The following is a 23,365-nucleotide window of genomic DNA, read 5'->3' as shown; positions in this document are numbered from 1 at the left end:
ATAAATAAAAAAAGATATGCATAAACATTAACGAAGAATAATACATAACTTTGATTTTTATTGAACAAACAAGCATTTATATATATTATAGAAACAAAAACTAATATTTAACCCAGTTTTAAGCTGGTAATTTTAGGATATAAATTATAGTAAATTTTAAATTTCTAAAATTGTTTTTGATTTTTATTAAATAAACAAGCATTTAAATATGATAAATAAACAAAAATAATTTTTTAAATATGTTTTTTAACTTCCTATATTATAAAATACATCATACCAAATTTTTAATGCTTAATATCGAACTTTAATTTTTAATGAACAAACCAGCATTTAAATATACCTAACAAACAAGAATTATTTTTTAATTCATTTTCAAATCATAAATATTACAAGATATAACCGACCAAAATTTAAAAACCTTTAAATTTGAATAAACAAACACCTTTAAATTAGTAATTAGGGACAAAAATTATAACTTTAATTCATTTTTGAGTTACTAATATCACGATATACAATTGAAAAAAATTTACAAAATTAACAACAACCTTTGAATTTTAATAAACAAACACCTATTAATTAGTAATTAGTGATAAAAATTAAAATTCTATTTTATTTTTGAGTTACTAATATCATGATATACAATTGACCAAGATTTAAAAGATTAATAACAACCTTTAAATTTTAATAAACAAACACCTATTAATAAGTAATTAGTAATAAAAATAAAAATTTTAATTTATTTTTGAGTTAGTAATATCATGATATACAATTGACAAAGATTTGAAAAATTAATAACAACCTTTAAATTTTAATAAATAAACACTTATTAATTAGTAATAATTAAATGTTGCAAATAGGAGAATGAAAACATAATCTGATAATAAACAACATACTAAAATTTCAGATTTTTAAATTCTAAGGAACTAAAGATATCTTCTTTCAAAATTGGGACTAGAAAGAATAAAAATAATAATAATAAGTATAATGACAATAACAATATGTTTCGAAATCTAAGATTTCGAACCATAATAATAATAATAAATATAATGACAATAACAATATGTTTCGAAATCTAAGATTTCGAACCATAATAATAATAATAATATTAATAATAATAAGTATAATGACAATAACAATATGTTTCGAAATCTAAGGTTTCGAACCATAATAATAAATATAATGAAAATAACAATATGTTTCGAAATCTAAGATTTCGAACCATAATAATAAATATACGGGCAATAACAATATGTTTCGAAAACTAAGATTTCGAACTATAATAATAATAATACTGACAATAACAATATGTTTCGAAATTTTTGGGGCATTACATTTAAGGGTTTTGGGGCATTACATTTAAGGGCTTATTCTTTTTTTATTGGTCACCTTGTCTTGCCAACTTTATGTCATTCTTTAGTGTTTATTTTGGTTGTTTTGTGTGAGTGTGTTTGATTATATTAATTGTTCTCTGTAGATATGTTATATTATTCGGCAGCAGATAAATCAAGTGGCTCGGAAATATCTTTTATACCACAAGGGGTATGGGAAGAGTGGATTTGTACTGTCGCGATTGCAGAAATAAATATACATTGAAATGAGGGAAGAAACGGATCGGCAAATTGAACAATTTAGAAAAGAATTGAGACAAACGCTAGATATGACTGTAATGGACATGATGTTGAAATACAAAATGCTAAAAATCAATGTGCAAAATTCTAGTTTATCTACTATTCAATCAATTAACCAACGATTTTACTTTTGTTAAAGATTAAACTGAAGTAAACGCAGACGACATCAAGATAATGGTAAACGCTAACGACATCAAGATAAGGGTAAAAGTCAAAAGACTTCATGACAACGTTGCAGGCTCAACAAGAATATTTAATAGATCAACTGAACACGCCTATTGCAGAAGAACCAATTTAGCCTGTGGCGCAACCTAAAGTTAATGCTGTATCGTTGTCAGCAGTTAAGGTAGAAATGTTTGTTTGAACTTGCTTCAAAGTATATAATAGTCAGAATAGACCAAAAAAAAAACCATTAGCTTGCGCTACATTTAACAAATGCTGCTTCGACCGTCGTAACAAGGCTTATGCCAGTTGCAGAAGAACCAATTTAGCCTGTGGCGCAACCTAAAGTTAATGGTGTATCGTTGTCAGCGAAGTTAAGGTATAAATGTTTGTTTGAACTTGCTACAAAGTATATAATAGTCAGAATATACCAAAAAAAAAACCAATAGCTTGCGCTACATTTAACAAATGCTGCTTCGACCGTCGTAACGAGGCTTATGCCAGAACGACGCACACACTATTGCATATTAAAAAAAATGCTCGAAAAAAATACTTAAAACATGTCAAAAGGGATAGCTTTTTTTCGAATTTTCACATTTCTTTGTCCAAATGAATTTTAATTGTTTTTACAACAGCTTGTTAAGCGGTCTGGCGATATCAGCAAAGCCCGGAATAAATTTTCTATAATAAGAACACAAACAAATTTGGATTTCTCTTATAGTTTTTAGGCGTGACCAATCTTTTATGGCTTCCGTCTTCGTTTTTGATGTCAAATTCCCTTATTGGATATCACGTGCGGGACGTTTAACAAACTATGCGGGACGTTTGATGAACTATGCGGGACGTTTGACAAAACACAATCCATTAAACACCACCACCTTTCTGCCAGAGAGCTGGCAGAGAGTAGCAGAGAATTTTGCTTGGGCGGATAATTATAAAAAATAGTGATTCCAAATATTTTATAATCGTACAATACAAAAAATAACGGGGTAAAATAGCCCCTTTAAAGGGAACAAATTAAAATCAAACCTAATATAGAATAAGTTGGCAAGGTTCTTTACACTTTAAAATTAAAATTAAATTAAACAAAACATTGAAAAATTGTTAAAAGCAGGAGTAAACTTTTGTACTGAACTGAAATACGTGTTATTACTGACGTCACAAATCGGGGGTTTTGACAACTTACCTATCATGTCGCTCCAATTTATTTTTGACATTTTGTAAAGAACAACGTACCCAACCACGATATATCTTCAAAAATGTGAACAAAATATTAGAAAGTAGTTAAATGCAGGTGTAAACTTTGTATTTTCGTAATATACGCTATATAAGTGACGTCACAAATCGGGGGTTTTGACAACTTACCTATCATGTCGCTCCAATTTATTTTTGATATTTTGTGGAGGACAACGTACCCAACCACGATATATCTTCAAAAAAGTGAACAAAATATTAGAAAGTGGTTAAATGCAGGTGTAAACTTTGTATTTTTGTAATATACGCTATATAAGTGACGTCACAAATCGGGGGTTTTGACAACTTACCTATCATGTCGCTCCAATTTATTTTTGATATTTTGTTGAGGACAACGTACCCAACCACGACATATCTTCAAAAAAGTAAACAAAATATTAGAAAGTGGTTAAATGCAGGTGTAAATTTTGTATTTTCGTAATATACGCTATATAAGTGACGTCACAAATCGGGGGTTTTGAAAACTTACCTATCATGTCGCTCCAATTTATTTTTGATATTTTGTAAAAAACAACGCACTTAACCACGACATATTTTCAAAAAAGTGAACAAAATATTACAAAGTGGTCAAATACAGGTGTAAACTTTGTATTTTCGTAATATACGCTATAGAAGTGACGTCACAAATCGGGGGTTTTGACAACTTACCTATCATGTCGCTCCAATTTATTTTTGATATTTTGTGGAGGACAACGTACCCAACCACGACATATCTTCAAAAAAGTGAACAAAATATTAGAAAGTGGTTAAATGCAGGTGTAAACTTTGTATTTTTGTAATATACGCTATATAAGTGACGTCACAAATCGGGGGTTTTGACAACTTACCTATCATGTCGCTCCAATTTATTTTTGATATTTTGTGGAGGACAACGTACCCAACTACGACATATCTTCAAAAAAGTGAACAAAATATTAGAAAATGGTCAAATGTAGGTGTAAACTTTGTATTTTTGTAATATACGCTATATAAGTGACGTCACAAATCGGGGGTTTTAACAAATTACCTATCTATCATGTCGCTCCAATTTATTTTTGATATTTTGTAAAGAACAACGCACTTAATTACGACATATTTTTAAAAAAGTGAACAAAATATTAGAAAGTGGTCAAATACAGGTGTAAACTTTGTATTTTTGTAATATACGCTATATAAGTGACGTCACAAATCGGGGGTTTTAACAACTTACCTATCATGTCGCTCCAATTTATTTTTGACATTTTGTAAAAAACAACGCACTTAACCACGACATATTTTCAAAAAAGTGAACAAAATATTAGAAAGTGGTCAAATACAGGTGTAAACTTTGTATTTTCGTAATATACGCTATAGAAGTGACGTCACAAATCGGGGGTTTTGACAACTTACCTATTATGTCGCTCCAATTTATTTTTGATATTTTGTGGAGGACAACGTACCCAACCACGACATATCTTCAAAAAAGTGAACAAAATATTAGAAAGTGGTTAAATGCAGGTGTAAACTTTGTATTTTTGTAATATACGCTATATAAGTGACGTCACAAATCGGAGGTTTTGACAACTTACCTATCATGTCGCTCCAATTTATTTTTGATATTTTGTGGAGGACAACGTACCCAACTACGACATATCTTCAAAAAAGTGAACAAAATATTAGAAAATGGTCAAATGTAGGTGTAAACTTTGTATTTTCGTAATATACGCTATATAAGTGACGTCACAAATCGGAGGTTTTGACAACTTACCTATCATGTCGCTCCAATTTATTTTTGACATTTTGTAAAAAACAACGCACTTAACCACGACATATTTTCAAAAAAGTGAACAAAATATTAGAAAGTGGTCAAATACAGGTGTAAACTTTGTATTTTCGTAATATACGCTATAGAAGTGACGTCACAAATCGGGGGTTTTGACAACTTACCTATCATGTCGCTCCAATTTATTTTTGATATTTTGTGGAGGACAACGTACCCAACCACGACATATCTTCAAAAAAGTGAACAAAATATTAGAAAGTGGTTAAATGCAGGTGTAAACTTTGTATTTTTGTAATATACGCTATATAAGTGACGTCACAAATCGGGGGTTTTGACAACTTACCTATTATGTCGCTCCAATTTATTTTTGATATTTTGTTGAGGACAACGTACCCAACCACGACATATCTTCAAAAAAGTAAACAAAATATTAGAAAGTGGTAAATGCAGGTGTAAATTTTGTATTTTTGTAATATACGCTATATAAGTGACGTCACAAATCGGGGGTTTTGAAAACTTACCTATCATGTCGCTCCAATTTATTTTTGATATTTTGTGAAGGACAACGTACCCAACCACGATATATCTTTAAAAAAGTGAACAAAATATTAAAAAGTGGTTAAATACAGGTGTAAACTTTGTATTTTTGTAATATACGCTATATAAGTGACGTCACAAATCGGGGGTTTTAACAACTTACCTATCATGTCGCTCCAATTTATTTTTGATATTTTGTAAAGAACAACGCACTTAATTACGACATATTTTTAAAAAAGTGAACAAAATATTAGAAAGTGGTCAAATACAGGTGTAAACTTTGTATTTTTGTAATATACGCTATATAAGTGACGTCACAAATCGGGGGTTTTGACAACTTACCTATCATGTCGCTTCAATTTATTTTTGACATTTTGTAAAAAACAACGCACTTAACCACGACATATTTTCAAAAAAGTGAACAAAATATTAGAAAGTGGTCAAATACAGGTGTAAACTTTGTATTTTCGTAATATACGCTATAGAAGTGACGTCACAAATCGGGGGTTTTGACAACTTACCTATCATGTCGCTCCAATTTATTTTTAATATTTTGTGGAGGACAACGTACCCAACGACGATATATTTTCAAAAAAGTGAACAAAATATTAGAAAGTGGTCAAATGCAGGTGTAAACTTTGTATTTTCGTAATATACGCTATATAAGTGACGTCACAAATCGGGGGTGTTGACAACTTTCCTAATATGTCTCTCCAATTTTGATAAATACATTTGTTTAAAGTATGCTGGACTGTTTTTTACAATCGGTTTTAACCAACAACCTTACGCGAAGTATAATAGAACAAGATTTTAGGGAACTTAAATAAACATATCTTTATTGTAAACGTAGCTCTGGTTTGGACCATTTCGTAAAGCAATATCATAAAGAAATTATTGAAACCGAAAACAGTTTTCAAGCGAATGCAATAATTTAAAAATGGGTAGGAATCTTATTAAGGAAGATAAAACATAAGCAAAAACACAACCTTTAAAGCAAAAAAGAAGTTGCCATTTAAAATGACGCCGTTGGTGGTTTTTACACGAATCAGCGAAAAGGCTAAAATTTGAAAATACGTCATCAAATTCACCGCTTTACCATCGGTAGATTAACAAAATTTATTACAAAAACACTCCATAAACCAATTAAAAATAAAACAATTAATATGATAGTTGTCAAAACCCACGATTTGTCAAAAACTTGTCAAAACCCCCGATTTGTGACGTCACTTCTATAGCGTATATTACGAAAATACAAAGCTTACACCTGTATTTGACCACTTTCTAATATTTTGTTCACTATTTTGAAGATATGTCGTGGTTAAGTGCGTTGTTCTTTACAAAATATCAAAAATAAATTGGAGCGACATGATAGGTAAGTTGTCAAAACCCCCGATTTGTGACGTCACTTATATAGCGTATATTACGAAAATACAAAGTTTACACCTGTATTTGACCACTTTCTAATATTTTGTTCACTTTTTTGAAGATATGTCGTGGTTGGGTACGTTGTCCTCCACAAAATATCAAAAATAAATTGGAGCGACATGATAGGTAAGTTGTCAAAACCCCCGATTTGTGACGTCACTTCTATAGCGTATATTACGAAAATACAAAGTTTACACCTGTATTTGACCACTTTCTAATATTTTGTTCACTTTTTTGAAAATATGTCGTGGTTAAGTGCGTTGTTTTTTACAAAATGTCAAAAATAAATTGAAGCGACATGATAGGTAAGTTGTCAAAACCCCCGATTTGTGACGTCACTTATATAGCGTATATTACGAAAATACAAAGTTTACACCTGTATTTGACCACTTTCTAATATTTTGTTCACTTTTTTGAAAATATGTCGTGGTTAAGTGCGTTGTTTTTTACAAAATGTCAAAAATAAATTGAAGCGACATGATAGGTAAGTTGTCAAAACCCCCGATTTGTGACGTCACTTATATAGCGTATATTACGAAAATACAAAGCTTACACCTGTATTTGACCACTTTCTAATATTTTGTTCACTATTTTGAAGATATGTCGTGGTTAAGTGCGTTGTTCTTTACAAAATATCAAAAATAAATTGGAGCGACATGATAGGTAAGTTGTCAAAACCCCCGATTTGTGACGTCACTTATATAGCGTATATTACGAAAATACAAAGTTTACACCTGTATTTGACCACTTTGTAATATTTTGTTCACTTTTTTGAAGATATGTCGTGGTTGGGTACGTTGTCCTCCACAAAATACCAAAAATAAATTGGAGCGACATGATAGGTAAGTTGTCAAAACCCCCGATTTGTGACGTCACTTCTATAGCGTATATTACGAAAATACAAAGTTTACACCTGTATTTGACCACTTTCTAATATTTTGTTCACTTTTTTGAAAATATGTCGTGGTTAAGTGCGTTGTTTTTTACAAAATGTCAAAAATAAATTGAAGCGACATGATAGGTAAGTTGTCAAAACCCCCGATTTGTGACGTCACTTATATAGCGTATATTACGAAAATACAAAGTTTACACCTGTATTTGACCACTTTCTAATATTTTGTTCACTTTTTTGAAAATATGTCGTGGTTAAGTGCGTTGTTTTTTACAAAATGTCAAAAATAAATTGAAGCGACATGATAGGTAAGTTGTCAAAACCCCCGATTTGTGACGTCACTTATATAGCGTATATTACAAAAATACAAAGTTTACACCTGTATTTGACCACTTTCTAATATTTTGTTCACTTTTTTGAAAATATGTCGTGGTTAAGTGCGTTGTTTTTTACAAAATGTCAAAAATAAATTGAAGCGACATGATAGGTAAGTTGTCAAAACCCCCGATTTGTGACGTCACTTATATAGCGTATATTACGAAAATACAAAGTGTACACCTGTATTTGATCACTTTCTAATATTTTGTTCACTTTTTTGAAAATATGTCGTGGTTAAGTGCGTTGTTTTTTACAAAATGTCAAAAATAAATTGAAGCGACATGATAGTTAAGTTGTCAAAACCCCCGATTTGTGACGTCACTTATATAGCGTATATTACGAAAATACAAAGTTTACACCTGTATTTGACCACTTTCTAATATTTTGTTCACTTTTTTGAAAATATGTCGTGGTTAAGTGCGTTGTTTTTTACAAAATGTCAAAAATAAATTGAAGCGACATGATAGGTAAGTTGTCAAAACCCCCGATTTGTGACGTCACTTATATAGCGTATATTACAAAAATACAAAGTTTACACCTGTATTTGACCACTTTCTAATATTTTGTTCACTTTTTGAAAATATGTCGTGGTTAAGTGCGTTGTTTTTTACAAAATATCAAAAATAAATTGGAGCGACATGATAGGTAAGTTGTCAAAACCCCCGATTTGTGACGTCACTTCTATAGCGTATATTACAAAAATACAAAGTTTACACCTGCATTTGAGCACTTTCTAATATTTTGTTCACTTTTTTGAAAATATGTCGTGGTTAAGTGCGTTGTTTTTTACAAAATGTCAAAAATAAATTGAAGCGACATGATAGGTAAGTTGTCAAAACCCCCGATTTGTGACGTCACTTATATAGCGTATATTACGAAAATACAAAGTTTACACCTGTATTTGACCACTTTCTAATATTTTGTTCACTTTTTTGAAAATATGTCGTGGTTAAGTGCGTTGTTTTTTACAAAATGTCAAAAATAAATTGAAGCGACATGATAGGTAAGTTGTCAAAACCCCCGATTTGTGACGTCACTTATATAGCGTATATTACAAAAATACAAAGTTTACACCTGTATTTGACCACTTTCTAATATTTTGTTCACTTTTTTGAAAATATGTCGTGGTTAAGTGCGTTGTTTTTTACAAAATGTCAAAAATAAATTGAAGCGACATGATAGGTAAGTTGTCAAAACCCCCGATTTTTGACGTCACTTCTATAGCGTATATTACGAAAATACAAAGTTTACACCTGTATTTGAGCACTTTCTAATATTTTGTTCACTTTTTTGAAAATATGTCGTGGTTAAGTGCGTTGTTTTTTACAAAATGTCAAAAATAAATTGAAGCGACATGATAGGTAAGTTGTCAAAACCCCCGATTTGTGACGTCACTTATATAGCGTATATTACGAAAATACAAAGTTTACACCTGTATTTGACCACTTTCTAATATTTTGTTCACTTTTTTGAAAATATGTCGTGCTTAAGTGCGTTGTTTTTTACAAAATGTCAAAAATAAATTGAAGCGACATGATAGGTAAGTTGTCAAAACCCCCGATTTGTGACGTCACTTATATAGCGTATATTACAAAAATACAAAGTTTACACCTGTATTTGACCCCTTTCTAATATTTTGTTCACTTTTTGAAAACATGTCGTGGTTAAGTGCGTTGTTCTTTACAAAATGTCAAAAATAAATTGGAGCGACATGATAGGTAAGTTGTCAAAACCCCCGATTTGTGACGTCACTTCTATAGCGTATATTACAAAAATACAAAGTTTACACCTGCATTTGACCACTTTCTAATATTTTGTTCACTTTTTTGAAAATATGTCGCGGTTGGGTGCGTTGTCCTCCACAAAATTTCAAAAATAAATTGGAGCGACATGATAGGTAAGTTGTCAAAACCCCCGATTTGTGACGTCACTTCTATAGCGTATATTACAAAAATACAAAGTTTACACCTGCATTTGAGCACTTTCTAATATTTTGTTCACTTTTTTGAAAATATGTCGCGGTTGGGTACGTTGTCCTCCACAAAATATCAAAAATAAATTGGAGCGACATGATAGGTAAGTTGTCAAAACCCCCGATTTGTGACGTCACTTACATAGCGTATATTACAAAAATACAAAGTTTACACCTGCATTTAACCACTTTCTAATATTTTGTTCACTTTTTTGAAGATATGTCGTGGTTGGGTACGTTGTCCTCCACAAAATATCAAAAATAAATTGGAGCGACATGATAGGTAAGTTGTCAAAACCTCCGATTTGTGACGTCACTTCTATAGCGTATATTACGAAAATACAAAGTTTACACCTGCATTTAACCACTTTCTAATATTTTGTTCACTTTTTTAAAGATATATCGTGGTTGGGTACGTTGTTCTTTACAAAATATCAAAAATAAATTGGAGCGACATGATAGGTAAGTTGTCAAAACCCCCGATTTGTGACGTCAGTAATAACACGTATTTCAGTTCAGTACAAAAGTTTACTCCTGCTTTTAACAATTTTTCAATGTTTTGTTTAATTTAACTTTAATTTTAAAGTGTTAAGAACCTTGCCAACTTATTCTATATTAGGTTTGGTTTTAATTTGTTACCTTTAAAGGGGCTATTTTACCCCGTTATTTTTTGTATTGTACGATTATAAAATATTTGGAATCACTATTTTTTTTAAATTATCCGCCCAAGCAAAATTCTCTGCTACTCTCTGCCAGCTCTCTGGCAGAAAGGTGGTGGTCATTAAACGTTTAAATAAGTTGTTAATTTACCATTACACGTACGATATCACAACCTAATTAAGCTTTACATATCTGGCCCAATATTTATATGGATTTAAATTAAAAATATTTAAAAAACTTCGATCTATATTTTTTTTATTAAACTATGGTTAATCGTTATAGTTGTTATTATCATACTTCAGTGTCTTCTAAGTTGTAAATTTAAAGTTACATTATTATTCGTTTATAGATAGTGATTTTATCATGACATATTATTGTTTTTTTAGGTATACCGAAGTGGTAGGGGTTTGTTTATTTAAAGACTGTTATTAAGTTTTTAAATTTTAATCAATTGTATATCTTGCAAAAAAAAGTTAATATTTTTTTTTAATTTCGTTTTTTTCTATCATGAACTGTATTTTTACTACCTTAAATCTTTACAAATAACATTACAATAATTTCAATCAGTTATATTTACTTTTGTTTGTTTAAATAAAACTTACTTGTTTAATTTAAAAAAAAAATATTTGATTTTGTTTTTGTCTTAAGATTAGGGGAATATAAATAAAACAAAAGAGGGTAATTTCCAAGAAAACACGAAGTTGATGACAACACAATTAAAATAAAAAACAAAAATCAGTATCTACAAATACTTAAATTTTTTAACACTATGACAGTTTTATTTGGGAGTTTTTTATAGCATGCATTTTAATTTCATCATCTTTTTCAATTGCTCGAAGAGCTAAAAAGATTTCAATAGTTAGAATTGCTGTTCCAACAGCTACCCCAACAGCACACCTTAGTGCTAAATCTGGTATTAAAGGCCGTAGCATATACACTGTTATAAATGTAGCACAAATTGCTGTCAAAGCAAAATTAAAGCCACTTATAACAGGAACTTTACTACTTGATTTTCCCTCCGAAATTTTGCTCGAGACATTAGAAACCATATTTTTATATTCAAAATTCTGTTGTTGTGCTTTAAGCTTTGTAAGTCTTTCTTTTAACTCCCTGTTTGGTGGAGGTTTCTCTGGACTAGGCAGCTTTAGAAATATATATTTTGTTATGTTTCCCAGGTCAGTCTTTTTACACCTTCCTAACCTAACAAATGTTGCTAATGGTAGTGTTCTGGTTTGGGACAAAGATTTTGTACACCCTTGCTGAAGTTCATCTTGTAGATATTTTGGTAAAGTTTCTTTGTTCAGGTGGTCTGTAATTTTATCCCACAAACTTTCAGAAATATTAACGTGAAGTGGTTCCATTTTTATTGTTAATTAGTTTTTACAAAATACCTTTTTTGAACAAAAAAAAAAGTTAATTTAAATGTTTTATTTAAACTACCTGAAAAATAAGAAATTTAGTACAAAATTGATATTTAAAAAAATTCTGCATACACAATGAATATAAATAAAAGTGGGTAAATTTATAGTATTTAGTACGATGCGACACAACGATATAAAAAGGTCTTTTATTAAATCACTGTTAAACATTTTTAATTTCTAACATGTTTTCGGCCATTATAAGATCACTTTCATAAGTAATCTTAAACATAAAAGTATCCTCTTTTAATAATTTAGGTTTTACTTCACAGTTGTCCAGCACCAGTTTAAGGCATTCTGTGCCATTATCGAGTTCTTGGTTAGAGCTTTGTTCATACGCCTTGAGAATAAGATAAAGTAAAAAGCCTTGGGGCATTTCACTTGCCCAATGAGTTTGTCTATTTAAAGATTTAGACATAAAACCATTTTCATTCACTTCAATAACTGTTGAAACCAGTGGCCGGACAATACCTACAGCTTTGTATTGAATAGTTGCCAGTGCCACATTATCTATAATGTGATGAGGTATTAGAGGTCTTGCACCGTCGTGAATTAAAACAATAGAATATTTATTAAATTTAGATTTTAATTCCAAATATGTTTTAAGGCATTTAAGGCCTTTGTAAATAGATCTATGTCGAGTTATTCCACCACCTGTTAACAATACTTTTTCATGTTTCCAATCTGTGATTATATTTTTTAATTCAGCCTGTAATTTATTGCATTGAGGCATCGTGACCACAATTACTTTAACATTATTGAGTTTTTCAAAGTTGTTAATTGTGTGCGATATGACAGGTCTATTATTAAATACTTGAAATAGCTTTGGAGGTTGTTTTAAAAATCTTGTGCTTTTTCCTGAAGCAGGTATTACAACATAAATATCTTGTATACTATTTGTCATATTTACAAAATACTGTAGGCCTATAGAAAAATTTTTAATCTTATACAGAAATATTAAATACAAACAGACCAACATAACATAATAAACATAATATCATCATATTATAATAATTTTAATTCAATATATTTACTAAATATACAAAATTGGCAAAAAATGTTCATATTACATATTACAAAACCAAGATGGATATATTACTTACAATTTTCACAAAATTTCCTATTAGTATAGTTCTTTGAAAAGGTTAAATAATTCTCTAAAATAGTTAAACAAATTTTTAATGACAGGTTATTATTATTGTTTTTGATACTTTTTCGGTTCTAAAAAAACCCTTATTACAATAATTTTGCAAATATGTTAGCATGTGCCCCTGAATTGTAAAAAAATCAGTTATCTCATCAAATACAATTAGACCTTTTGAAATATTTAACAGTTTTTAAATAAGAAAAGGCTAGTCATATTATAAGAGCAAAAGAGATTTATAATCACCCTATTTTTACCAACATTTTTACAATATATACTTTTTTTGTGTAAATATGCACATTTTTTACTACTACAAAGCAATAATCTAAGTAAATTATAAGTTGGTTTTGTTGTATTAACATCTATTCACATGACCACAATAGCTAATTTGTGACGTTAACTGAACTTAGACAAGATAAATTAAAGTTTATTTGTCAGTTGTGCTACCATTCATTTTTTAACCATACAACTACAATTTTTTTAATGAAATTAATCAATTTTAAATATGTTAAAAACTAAAACTTAAGAATAAACTCAAAAATATTACCTGTTGTTTGGGCTGTAACGTTGTTTTTTTCAATGGGGGATAATTTAAAAATATTAAAACATTGTACTGGTGTCACATATTGGTAACTAAACATGCTCTACAACATATTGTAACAAAAGTGTTGAAGTGTTGCGGGGTCCGTCATTTTAAAATGGATAATATAGCACGCAATCAACACCTTGAAAAATTACGTCGGCAAAGACATGAACGACAACGCAATTTTGTTTTAAATGGTGAACGGATTGCGCAAAATGTAAACACTAACAATTTAGTACAAGGTCATCAAACAAAACAGGTATACAAACGCGTTTTTCTGTTTTTGACGATGTATCTGTTTATAAACAAATCTGAAAAGTAGGTGTTTTCGACGATATCTCTGGTATTTGTACTAGAGAACTGAAGTGTCCTGTGGCAGTAAAAATTTGCTAATTTGACCATTTTATGTTGATTAATACTTTAAATTTTTGATTCAACCCCAAATAAATGTTGTATATGTTGTACCGGCAGCGTGGTGTAGTGGTAAGAACACTTGCTACACCACACATGAGGTCGTGGGTTCAATCCCCACTGATCTCATGCTGTAGCGCTCTTGAGTAAGGCGCTATAAACGGTATGAACTCCTGCTGAGCCAGCACTTAATCAGCAGCATAATTACCGGGCAATTATAGTCTCTATAATATCCCAAACTGCCACAGGCAACTCGAGACTGGGTCGGAGTAACTGATGTTACTCTATGTTTAAGTCGCGCATTCGACTTTCCCACATCGAGGATAAAGATATATACAAAAAAAAAAAAAAAATATAAGGTCCGGTCATAGGTTTCAAAATTAATTGCTCATTGGCATGGCTTATACACTGCAATAGCTGCCTGGGTTGACAGTCAATTTATACCAGAGTTTATGCGCTTTAGGTGATACTTACTTAAAACAATGAAAATATTGAAATTTCTCTCAAGATTTTTTCCTTTGCAAACTGCCTTAAAGGCAACGACTATTTCTTTAACCACTATCGCAACTAATACAGACTTTAGTGTGGGTTTTTATGTATGCAAAAAAGTAAAACAATAGGCCTATGCCACGAAACCACTGACTATATTTGTGCTACATTTTTTACACTAAAATTAAGTGTTTTGTTCAACTAAAAACTAAATATCAAAAATTATTTGAATAAAATTGTTATAACATTTACATGATGTTTAGATTCCACCTCCGAGCTATCCTATCCATTACACAACCACACCGATAGATGAACCACCACACACTGGGCCATATAACCTAGTAAACCAAGTTTCGCATGATCCATTTCATAGAAGATATAGTGTTGCTTCATATCCACAAGTCTACATTCCACAATATCAGTTGCCCAATCCTGTATATTATATTCCTAACGGAAGTAACAGAGCAGGCTCTAACAGTTGTTTTCAGCGATTTGTTAACCCTGGTATTGCAACTCATGCTTTTGATACCAGATTAAAAATTCAAAGTAATAAAAATGATGAAAAAGAAGATGACGATGTTTTTACATCAAATCAATTAAATGAACCCCAAACTTCAAATATACAAAATTCTTCTATTTACCCAAATACAGATACAAATTCTATTTTAGCACAGCTACAATCTCGCAAACGAGCACACAGTGCTGGAGATATGTCTTTGATTAAAGCTAATTCTTTACAGCAAAGAAGAAGGCAAATGCATGTTTTTAATGTACCAACGTTACAAAATCATGTCAATGTTCATTCTGTAAATCAATTAAACTCGAATAATCAAGTTAATCACATTGAGCCATCACCGAAAAAAAAATGTGAAAATTTTATCTGTCATAATAAATCGAATTTAGATGAATTACAACCCAAGTCCTTTCATTTAAAAAGTCATTCCTGCCCTTTACGCTGTAATGCATTGACCCAAATTGATTCTTCATTGAAGAATAGTGATTTTTCGTCTCAAGAAGATGTAAAAAAACAAAACAGTTTGGTTAACCCAACTTCAGAAAAAAGCAAAAAAAATAAAATATGTGAGAATGAAAGTGGGTGTAGTTTTTCCTCAAGCAAAAAAAAGTTCTCCAAAATATTAAAGGTTAGGTACAGTTTTGTAAACAGTATTTAAAAAGTTTATTTAGTATGTAACTTTTAATAGATTTTTTTTTATTTAAAGGATACAAATTTGCCATCTATTTCTACAAACATTACACTAACAACTTCTAAACACAAACTTTCTTCTAAAAAAAAAGTTTTATGGAATGATCAGATTGAAAAAAAAATTATTTATAATGACAATTCAAAAATAAATTTGGAAAATTCTACTGACAGTCTTTGTAAGAAAAGTTGTTGGTTTAAGTACTTAATTTGCTATTTGATATAGGCTATGCCATATTGTTCGGTTTTTACTTTTTTTTAAATTAGTTTTAAGAGTTTTTGTTTAACAGATTGAAAAAAAAAAATTAAATATACTTTTAGGTAATTTTTCGAAAGAAAATTTATCAACAAAAAGATTAGAAGCTCAAATTAAAGCAAAACCTCTAAAATACACAGCAAATTTTAAAATTGGACCTTATTTGATAGGTAATTGTTTTTAACTGTAAATTTTTTATCGCAATCTAAGTAAAATATATTTTTAGGTCCAAGACTAGGAAACTGTGCTGTCAAAAACATTTCACAATATATTGTAAGAAAAGAAAATACAAACAAGTATTTCATGGCAAAGGTAATTTTTTTTATTGGCAAAATATTTAAAATTTAAATTTAGATTTATAGGTTATAATTATAAAATATAGTATTAGTTATAACCAGTTAATAGCCTGCTCTCTGGTTTGGGATTTTCAATGTTGTAATATGCTAGCAACTTTTCACTATTATCTACCCTTGTTAATTCACCATTATATCATAAACGGCAGTTTTTAAATTTTTGTAGGCCTTCAAATTGAACCAACCATTTACTATCTTCATTATATATAGATATTGGTTACAAAATGTTTAAAATACATTAATTAGTATTTAAAAAATGAGCAAAATGAAAATTATACTAAGGAACTTATTCTTTATTAACATTTTCATTCAATTAGATTTTGAACATTTGTGGAGCAAGCAATGACATTCAAAGTGGGAAAATATTGCTTCATACTGAACACTCTTTACTGAGTTTGCTATCTTCACATAAAGGGGTTGTACACCAACATGGCATGTTTATGGTATAACATTTTTATTTATTGTATAATATTTTTAGGGTATATTTTTGTTGCATTAAGTTTTGTTTTGATTTTGATTTTTTAACCCTTTCTTTTTTTTACCTTCTTTTGCAGGACTATTCGTACGATTCAAAAAAAGACAAGTTTATAAATCGATTTGGGTTAATTTTGGATTGTTTGACTAGACATGAATATATACCAAACACTCACAACTTTATCAACTTACAGCAATATGTTATTCAAGCTAAAAGACTGAGTGAAAAAATGGCAATTCGAGTTTTTTATTCTATTATTTCTAATGTGTACTCGCTGCATAAGGTGAAAGAATAGGCTTTAGAGTAAATATATAAATATTTTTATAATGTTTAGTTTTTTGAACAATAAATTAATTTTTTTCTATTTAACTCATTGTAAATACTTTCAATAAAATTTTTATTATATTCCTCATAATGTTTGTAGATCAATGTAGTTCACAGGGACTTAAAACTTGGCAACATGATATTAGACGTCAAGACAAGAAATATTACTTTAACAAACTTTGGACTTGGTTGCCACTTAAGCAGTGAGAATGATCTGCTACATGATCAGCGTGGAAGTCCAGCTTATATAAGTCCCGATGTGCTCAGTGGTATGAACTAATGAAATAAAACAAATTTTTAAATGACTTGGTTTATTTTTTTGGTAAATATTGTTTATTAACAGACAAACCATATGCTGGAAAACCAAGTGACATGTGGTCATTGGGGGTTATCCTGTTCACCATGTTGTACGGACAGTTTCCATTCTATGATTCTTCCCCTAAAAAACTCTTCACAAAAATTAAATTAGCTGACTACACTATGCCAAAGTTAGTATGCTTAGTATTTTTAGGAATCTTTAATAGCTAAATATTCATTCTGCAATTATTGTCATACAACTCAATTATCATTAGAGTCTTCTGAATTTAACAATAAGTTATATGTTAACCATGTATTGCAGCAATGGAATGGTATCGACACGAACAAATGAGATTATTAAAGGTCTTTTAACATTGAACCCCGACCGTAGACTAACAGCTCAACAAACTCTTTCCCACCTTGAATCAATATTGGGAGTGAGATGTTCTGCAACTTTAACTAACAACAAGGTGCAGTTGGTGCCTGATGTTGATGACATTCCTGTTACAGTGGAAGATGCACAGGTGTTTATTTATATACCCTTATTTTTTTGGTTGTCACTCTTGGGCATATTTTTTATTTTTTTTGTATATATCTTTCTCCTTGATGTGGAAAAGTGCGCGACTTAAACATAGAGTAACATCAGTTACTCCGACCCAATCTCGAGTTGCCTGTGGCAGTTTGGGATATTATAAATTATAATTGCCCAGTAAGTATGCTGCTGATTAAGTGCTGACTCAGCAGGAGTTCATACCATTTATAGCACCTTACTTAAGGACTCTACAGCACGAGATCAGTGGGGATTAAACCCACGACCTCATGGTGGTTTAGCCAGTGTTCTTACCACTACACCACGCTGCCGGTATATAGTGCAAGTGTTGGAAATACTACATTTAACTGGTTTATCTAAATATAGAAAGGCCAAGCTTCCTTTTTTTAAGAAAATATTGCATTAAAAGATATATATATATATATATACATATACATATACATTAGTTTACTAAATTTTAATAATAATCCATTTAGCTTAGAGTTTTCAAGTAATTTGAGCATTTTATTTTTCTTCAATATGGGATTAAATACAGGGTCAAAATATTTTTAGTATTTTACCCAATTTAGCTTTGTATCAATTAAATAAAAGTATGTTTGCTTTACAGTCAATAGATAAAGAAAAATTTAAAGAGGAACAATTGACTTTATCATTTCGACAAAAATTATTAAGTGAAGACACCGAAAACGATGAATTCTTCAAGAGTGGGATTAGCAACACCACTGGTTTAAGTAAGACAGTTATTAATATAATTTATTAGATTTCAAATAAAACTTATTTTAGAAGGTTTTGGTTTGTTGGTCTGTAAGGTACTAAAAATATTTTTCAGACTATTAAATATACCAAGAATAGATTAACTAGCATAAGTATATCTCTTTAGATATTTTTTTATATTTTCGTAGAAAATTCTTCATTGGTGGAGGTAACGCATTTAAATTACGACGCTTTTCCCTTGAGTAATGAGGAAATGCTTAGACATCAATATTTGTTATCTTGCTCTAGAAGATTGTCTACTAGTCGTTCTTAACAAAAACCTTGTAACTTTTTGCCAAGTTGAACGTAAAATTTAGGTACTGATAATTGAATTTTAAGCAACTTTATATCTGTCTCTGTAATGATTTAAAGGAAAAAAATATGTCGTTCTGTTTTGACAATCTGATACTAATTTTAAAATTAAGTGTTTAAATATATTTTTTATTTATTACAACATATTTTGAACTTCTTCATTTTTTTTATTGTAAATATTGTCGTAATGAACATTGCAAGTTAACTATTTTGTTTGAGGTTTACTAAAAATGTTGCAAACGATACTAAACTTTTTAAAATGAACTAAAAGTGAATATAAACAATCTCTTGTTGCTTTTGTTATGCAATTTAGCTAAATGGTAATGTTAAACATGGTGTATTTTATAGGTTTTTTAAAATATATTTAAAGTGTACATTATTTCTATGTAAACACTGATACAGAATTTCAACCATTTTTCCCAACTTTTAATTGTGTAAAATTTCTTGTTTAAATAGTTTTATTAAACGCAAAAATATTCATAAAAGTATTATTTTGTTTTATAAATTATTCTTGTATAAAAACATAGAACAGAAAATACGTTCATTAACATCGCATCATAAAACATGGTACAAAGTTTATTTCGCAGCCAAGAGGCCTAGGCTCAACAGAACCAAATAAGCAATCACGTTCTCTCGTTTTTATTCCTTTCCCACATGTTGTACTGCAAGAAGTTGTTTCACTCCACAACGACCACACCGAGCATATACCTGTAAACAAAGTTTGTTTTAGTGTACGGCCTGACATTTTTATATCAAAACATGCAGAATGTTACACCAAAAAACGCAACAAAAATTATAACTTAAATCTTTACAAGTCGTGTAATTTAAGTTTAAAAATCACATTTAAAAAAATTTAAAACGCAAATTGACGTCGCTTTAGTAGATTATGACGAAACAATAACTGAGTCTCTGCTTCAACATACACTTTGGCAATGTTTTCTTTTGCGCTTTTTTTTTTATTTTGGTTTTTTGCACATTGATAAAAGTAAAAAATAAATACGATATACAATTAATATTACAACAATGCGACGGGAAAAATGACAAAATCAATTTAATGATTTAAAACATGCCAAAAGTATTAATGTTTACATAAAGATTTTAAGTGTGTTATGGCATGGTCACCAAACCCAATAAAGTTTTATAATAAGTTTCATTTAAACTAAAATTTATTTTAGTTTAATTTGTATTCTTGTTTGTCAAATTAAACCTTGGCATAACGTTAGAATTGCTTAAAAAGCAATTGGGCTGTTAAATCTTTACCTAGTACGCGCATTTTTTAGCTAGATAAGCTAAGCAATATTTTTGGATAAAGGCAAACAAAGGCGTTAAATGCTTTACAAGTATGACATTTAAATTTTTTTTTTCTCATGTTTGTACACCTAACAGTTTTAAAAATCGTAGGCGGCAGTACCTTAAACTATCTGACTGTTAGACTTTTGGTTGTTAAAATAGAAATGTAAAATCGCTTAATTTAACTCTAAAAAAGGCATACAGTCAGAAACCTAAACGCTATTCGGCCTGTTTAGAACAATTCATAGATAATTAGAGCCATACCGTTGAATAACACTATGGCGATAACAAAATAAACTGTGGGATTGAACCGCTTTCGTGTTATCAGATTAACTAATAAATAATGTGGTTGTTCTGCGACATTTGCACATTTTTCATTTTAAAGAATAATCTTTACTAGCCTAAATAAAAAAATCAAATGGTAAAGAATATTGTTTGCAAACTTACGGCTATTACATTTCCTCATCTCGGTTGACTTCTCTATTCTACCTGGACACTTTTCTCCCATGTAAAGCGGCAATACAGTCAACGATTTACTATCAAAACACAACCGATACTTAGACTGAGTTCCGACCCCGCATATATTTGAACAAGGTGACCACGACTCCCAGGGTGCCCATTGTAAGTAAGTATTTAACTCACACTCATGTGTATTACATGGTGCTTTGGATTTATAGCATTCATCTGGAGCCATGGGTTTACCAATTTCTTCGTTAACGCAAGATCTAAAAAATGTGAATTTGTAACATTTGGTTTTATTGAAAGAGGTTTTGTTTAAACATATAATCACTTATTGTCGTTTTATTTAATATTTTTAACCTTGACTTTATGGAAATTCCACCACCACACGATGCCGTACAAGAGTTTTCTATCCAGTTCGTCCAAATATTACAACGATCTTGATTGCAATTTTGTTTTTCTTTTGAGGGATTTTTACCGCACTGGGCTGCTTCTACTTTGTTGTGGTCTAATAAATAAAATATAACACTTAATATTAACTAATTAAACACATAACCATAATAAAAACATCGTAGTTAAGTGAAATCTCAACATACTGAAAAGATTGTTTAGTAAAAAGTAATAATTAGTGCTGGTTTAAATTATTAAGTTTAAATTTTCCTTTAATTAAAAAAGTACTTATAAATAATAAATAAAAAAACCTTTATCAAGGCAAACCCGCTGTCTTACAGACATTCCACTTGAGCCACATTTATTTGAACACTCTGACCAGCTTTCCCACTCTTCCCATTTTGAAAAACATTCTGCACTGCAGTTTTGTGTGATAATGTTGTCACCAACACACATTGTATCGCTGGATGATGTAATACAAGCTCTTGTCTTATTTTGCGTGCCTAAGCTGCATGGTGCTGCAAAGCACTCTGTCCACGAACCCCATTTCTCCCACCCTGACTTACACGGAGTAATACAACGCTGTGTAACCAACTCATCCCCGACACATGTGATGTCCATGGAACTTGTTATACAAGTTCTAGTTTTGCTTTGGATTCCTTTACTACAATTCGATCCAAAACATTTTGACCAAGTTTCCCATGAAGACCACACACCCGTTATATTAATAACGGCACCTAAATATTACAAAAGTAAAATTGTCTGGATTATACAAATCCCTTAATTTTAACAGTTTTAAGTGTTTATTATACTTTAATTTGTAAATACTTACATGGTTTTTCGCATTTTCTAACTTGCAACGATTCATTGTTTTCACCTTTACATTTCATAACGTATTTTACAATAGATTGGTTTGAGTTTTGGAAACACAACCTACTTCTGTACTGAGAACCAACAACGTTACATTTTAAGGCAGAACAAATTGACCATAACGACCAAGGACTCCAAGTTTGACCATTATAAGGGCAATGTTTGAGATTACACTTCGCCAGTGTTTTGTAACATTTTTCCGGTGCAACTTCAAGCTCAGTTCCAATGCAATGTCTAACAAATAAATGTTTTATATATAGCACAATCTATATATAACGGAACTCGGTGGGACGCAAATTATTTTAAATAAACATGAAATACTACGAATTATACCGAATTGATGAAATCGCTGTCTTTTATAAACCTTGCAAATTTGCTGCTTAACCATTAGTTTTTGTCGTTTTTACATTAACAGCTAGATTTAAAATTGTTACTGTTTAAAAGTTAAATTTAGAAAATATAACTTAATTCACCTTATGAAAATACAATGTCGGATCGCGTGGATCGACTAATCATTAAATTAAAGGAAGCATCGAATGGGTCGAATGTGTTAATATATAATCTGAATGGGTGAGGGTGGGGTTAAGGTTTGTTTAATTTAATATACGTTTGATATACCTTCATCTATGTGATACCCATTTAATATATATTCAAATTCGATCAGTTCAATCTTTTGATCCGTCAAATATGTATTTTCGTAAGGTTCAGTTGGATCCAAATTTAAATGACTGATATTTATACCTTGTAAATATTTGCTCTCCGTTGCCACAAGTGGTAGAACATGTTTTTTTTTGCCAGGTTGACCACATCGAACAGCGCTTTTGATGACAAAATTTTGTTTCGGTAGTTTCATTTGATTTTTTGCCACAGTTTCCACCCACGATTAAGTTTCCTTAAATTTAAATTGGTATATATTTACGATTTTTCTAAACATAAGCCTTGTAAACTAAGGACGCAGTATTAAACAAAAATTTTTACAAAAATGAGTAAAATAAACTCCTACAAACTAAAAACATGTTTGTACCAAGTGTACCTATATATTAAAAATACACTTTACCATTAACTAAACAATTTCGTTGCCTAACAGACTGGCTGGGCCCGCAAGTTGAATTGCACAAAGACCACGTTGACCACGAAGCCC

General features: G+C 30.3%; 3 protein-coding genes across 3 annotated transcripts; 1 reads left to right on the top strand and 2 right to left on the bottom strand.

Annotated features, from left to right (window-relative positions):
- Window positions 1-11,212: 11,212 nt before the first annotated feature.
- LOC145755995 (uncharacterized) lies at window positions 11,213-12,079 on the bottom strand. Its single transcript, XM_082572216.1, has one exon. It carries the CDS (start codon window positions 12,008-12,010, stop codon window positions 11,417-11,419), a length of 594 nt encoding a protein of 197 aa, XP_082428342.1. The 5' UTR covers window positions 12,011-12,079; the 3' UTR covers window positions 11,213-11,416.
- Window positions 12,080-12,083: 4 nt separating this feature from the next.
- Window positions 12,084-13,710, bottom strand: LOC145755985 (D-ribitol-5-phosphate cytidylyltransferase-like). Its single transcript, XM_082572207.1, has 2 exons — window positions 13,171-13,710; window positions 12,084-12,925 (listed from the first exon to the last, which is right to left on the bottom strand). Exon 2 carries the CDS (start codon window positions 12,798-12,800, stop codon window positions 12,231-12,233), a length of 570 nt encoding a protein of 189 aa, XP_082428333.1. The 5' UTR covers window positions 12,801-12,925; window positions 13,171-13,710; the 3' UTR covers window positions 12,084-12,230.
- A 182-nt stretch (window positions 13,711-13,892) lies between these two features.
- LOC145752895 (uncharacterized) lies at window positions 13,893-19,688 on the top strand. Its single transcript, XM_082569262.1, has 12 exons — window positions 13,893-14,053; window positions 14,958-15,836; window positions 15,915-16,074; window positions 16,217-16,321; window positions 16,378-16,463; window positions 16,822-16,947; window positions 17,059-17,262; window positions 17,404-17,572; window positions 17,647-17,791; window positions 17,923-18,124; window positions 18,758-18,881; window positions 19,053-19,688. The coding sequence occupies exons 1-12, from the start codon at window positions 13,910-13,912 to the stop codon at window positions 19,175-19,177; spliced, it is 2,469 nt and encodes an 822-aa protein (XP_082425388.1). The 5' UTR covers window positions 13,893-13,909; the 3' UTR covers window positions 19,178-19,688.
- Window positions 19,689-23,365: the final 3,677 nt, after the last annotated feature.

Source organism: Corella eumyota, chromosome 1 (assembly GCF_963082875.1).
Source record: "Corella eumyota chromosome 1, kaCorEumy4.1, whole genome shotgun sequence".
Classification (NCBI taxonomy): Eukaryota; Metazoa; Chordata; class Ascidiacea; order Phlebobranchia; family Corellidae; genus Corella; species Corella eumyota.
Note: the sequence above shows the minus strand (reverse complement) of the source record. Positions and strands in the feature narration are given on the sequence as shown.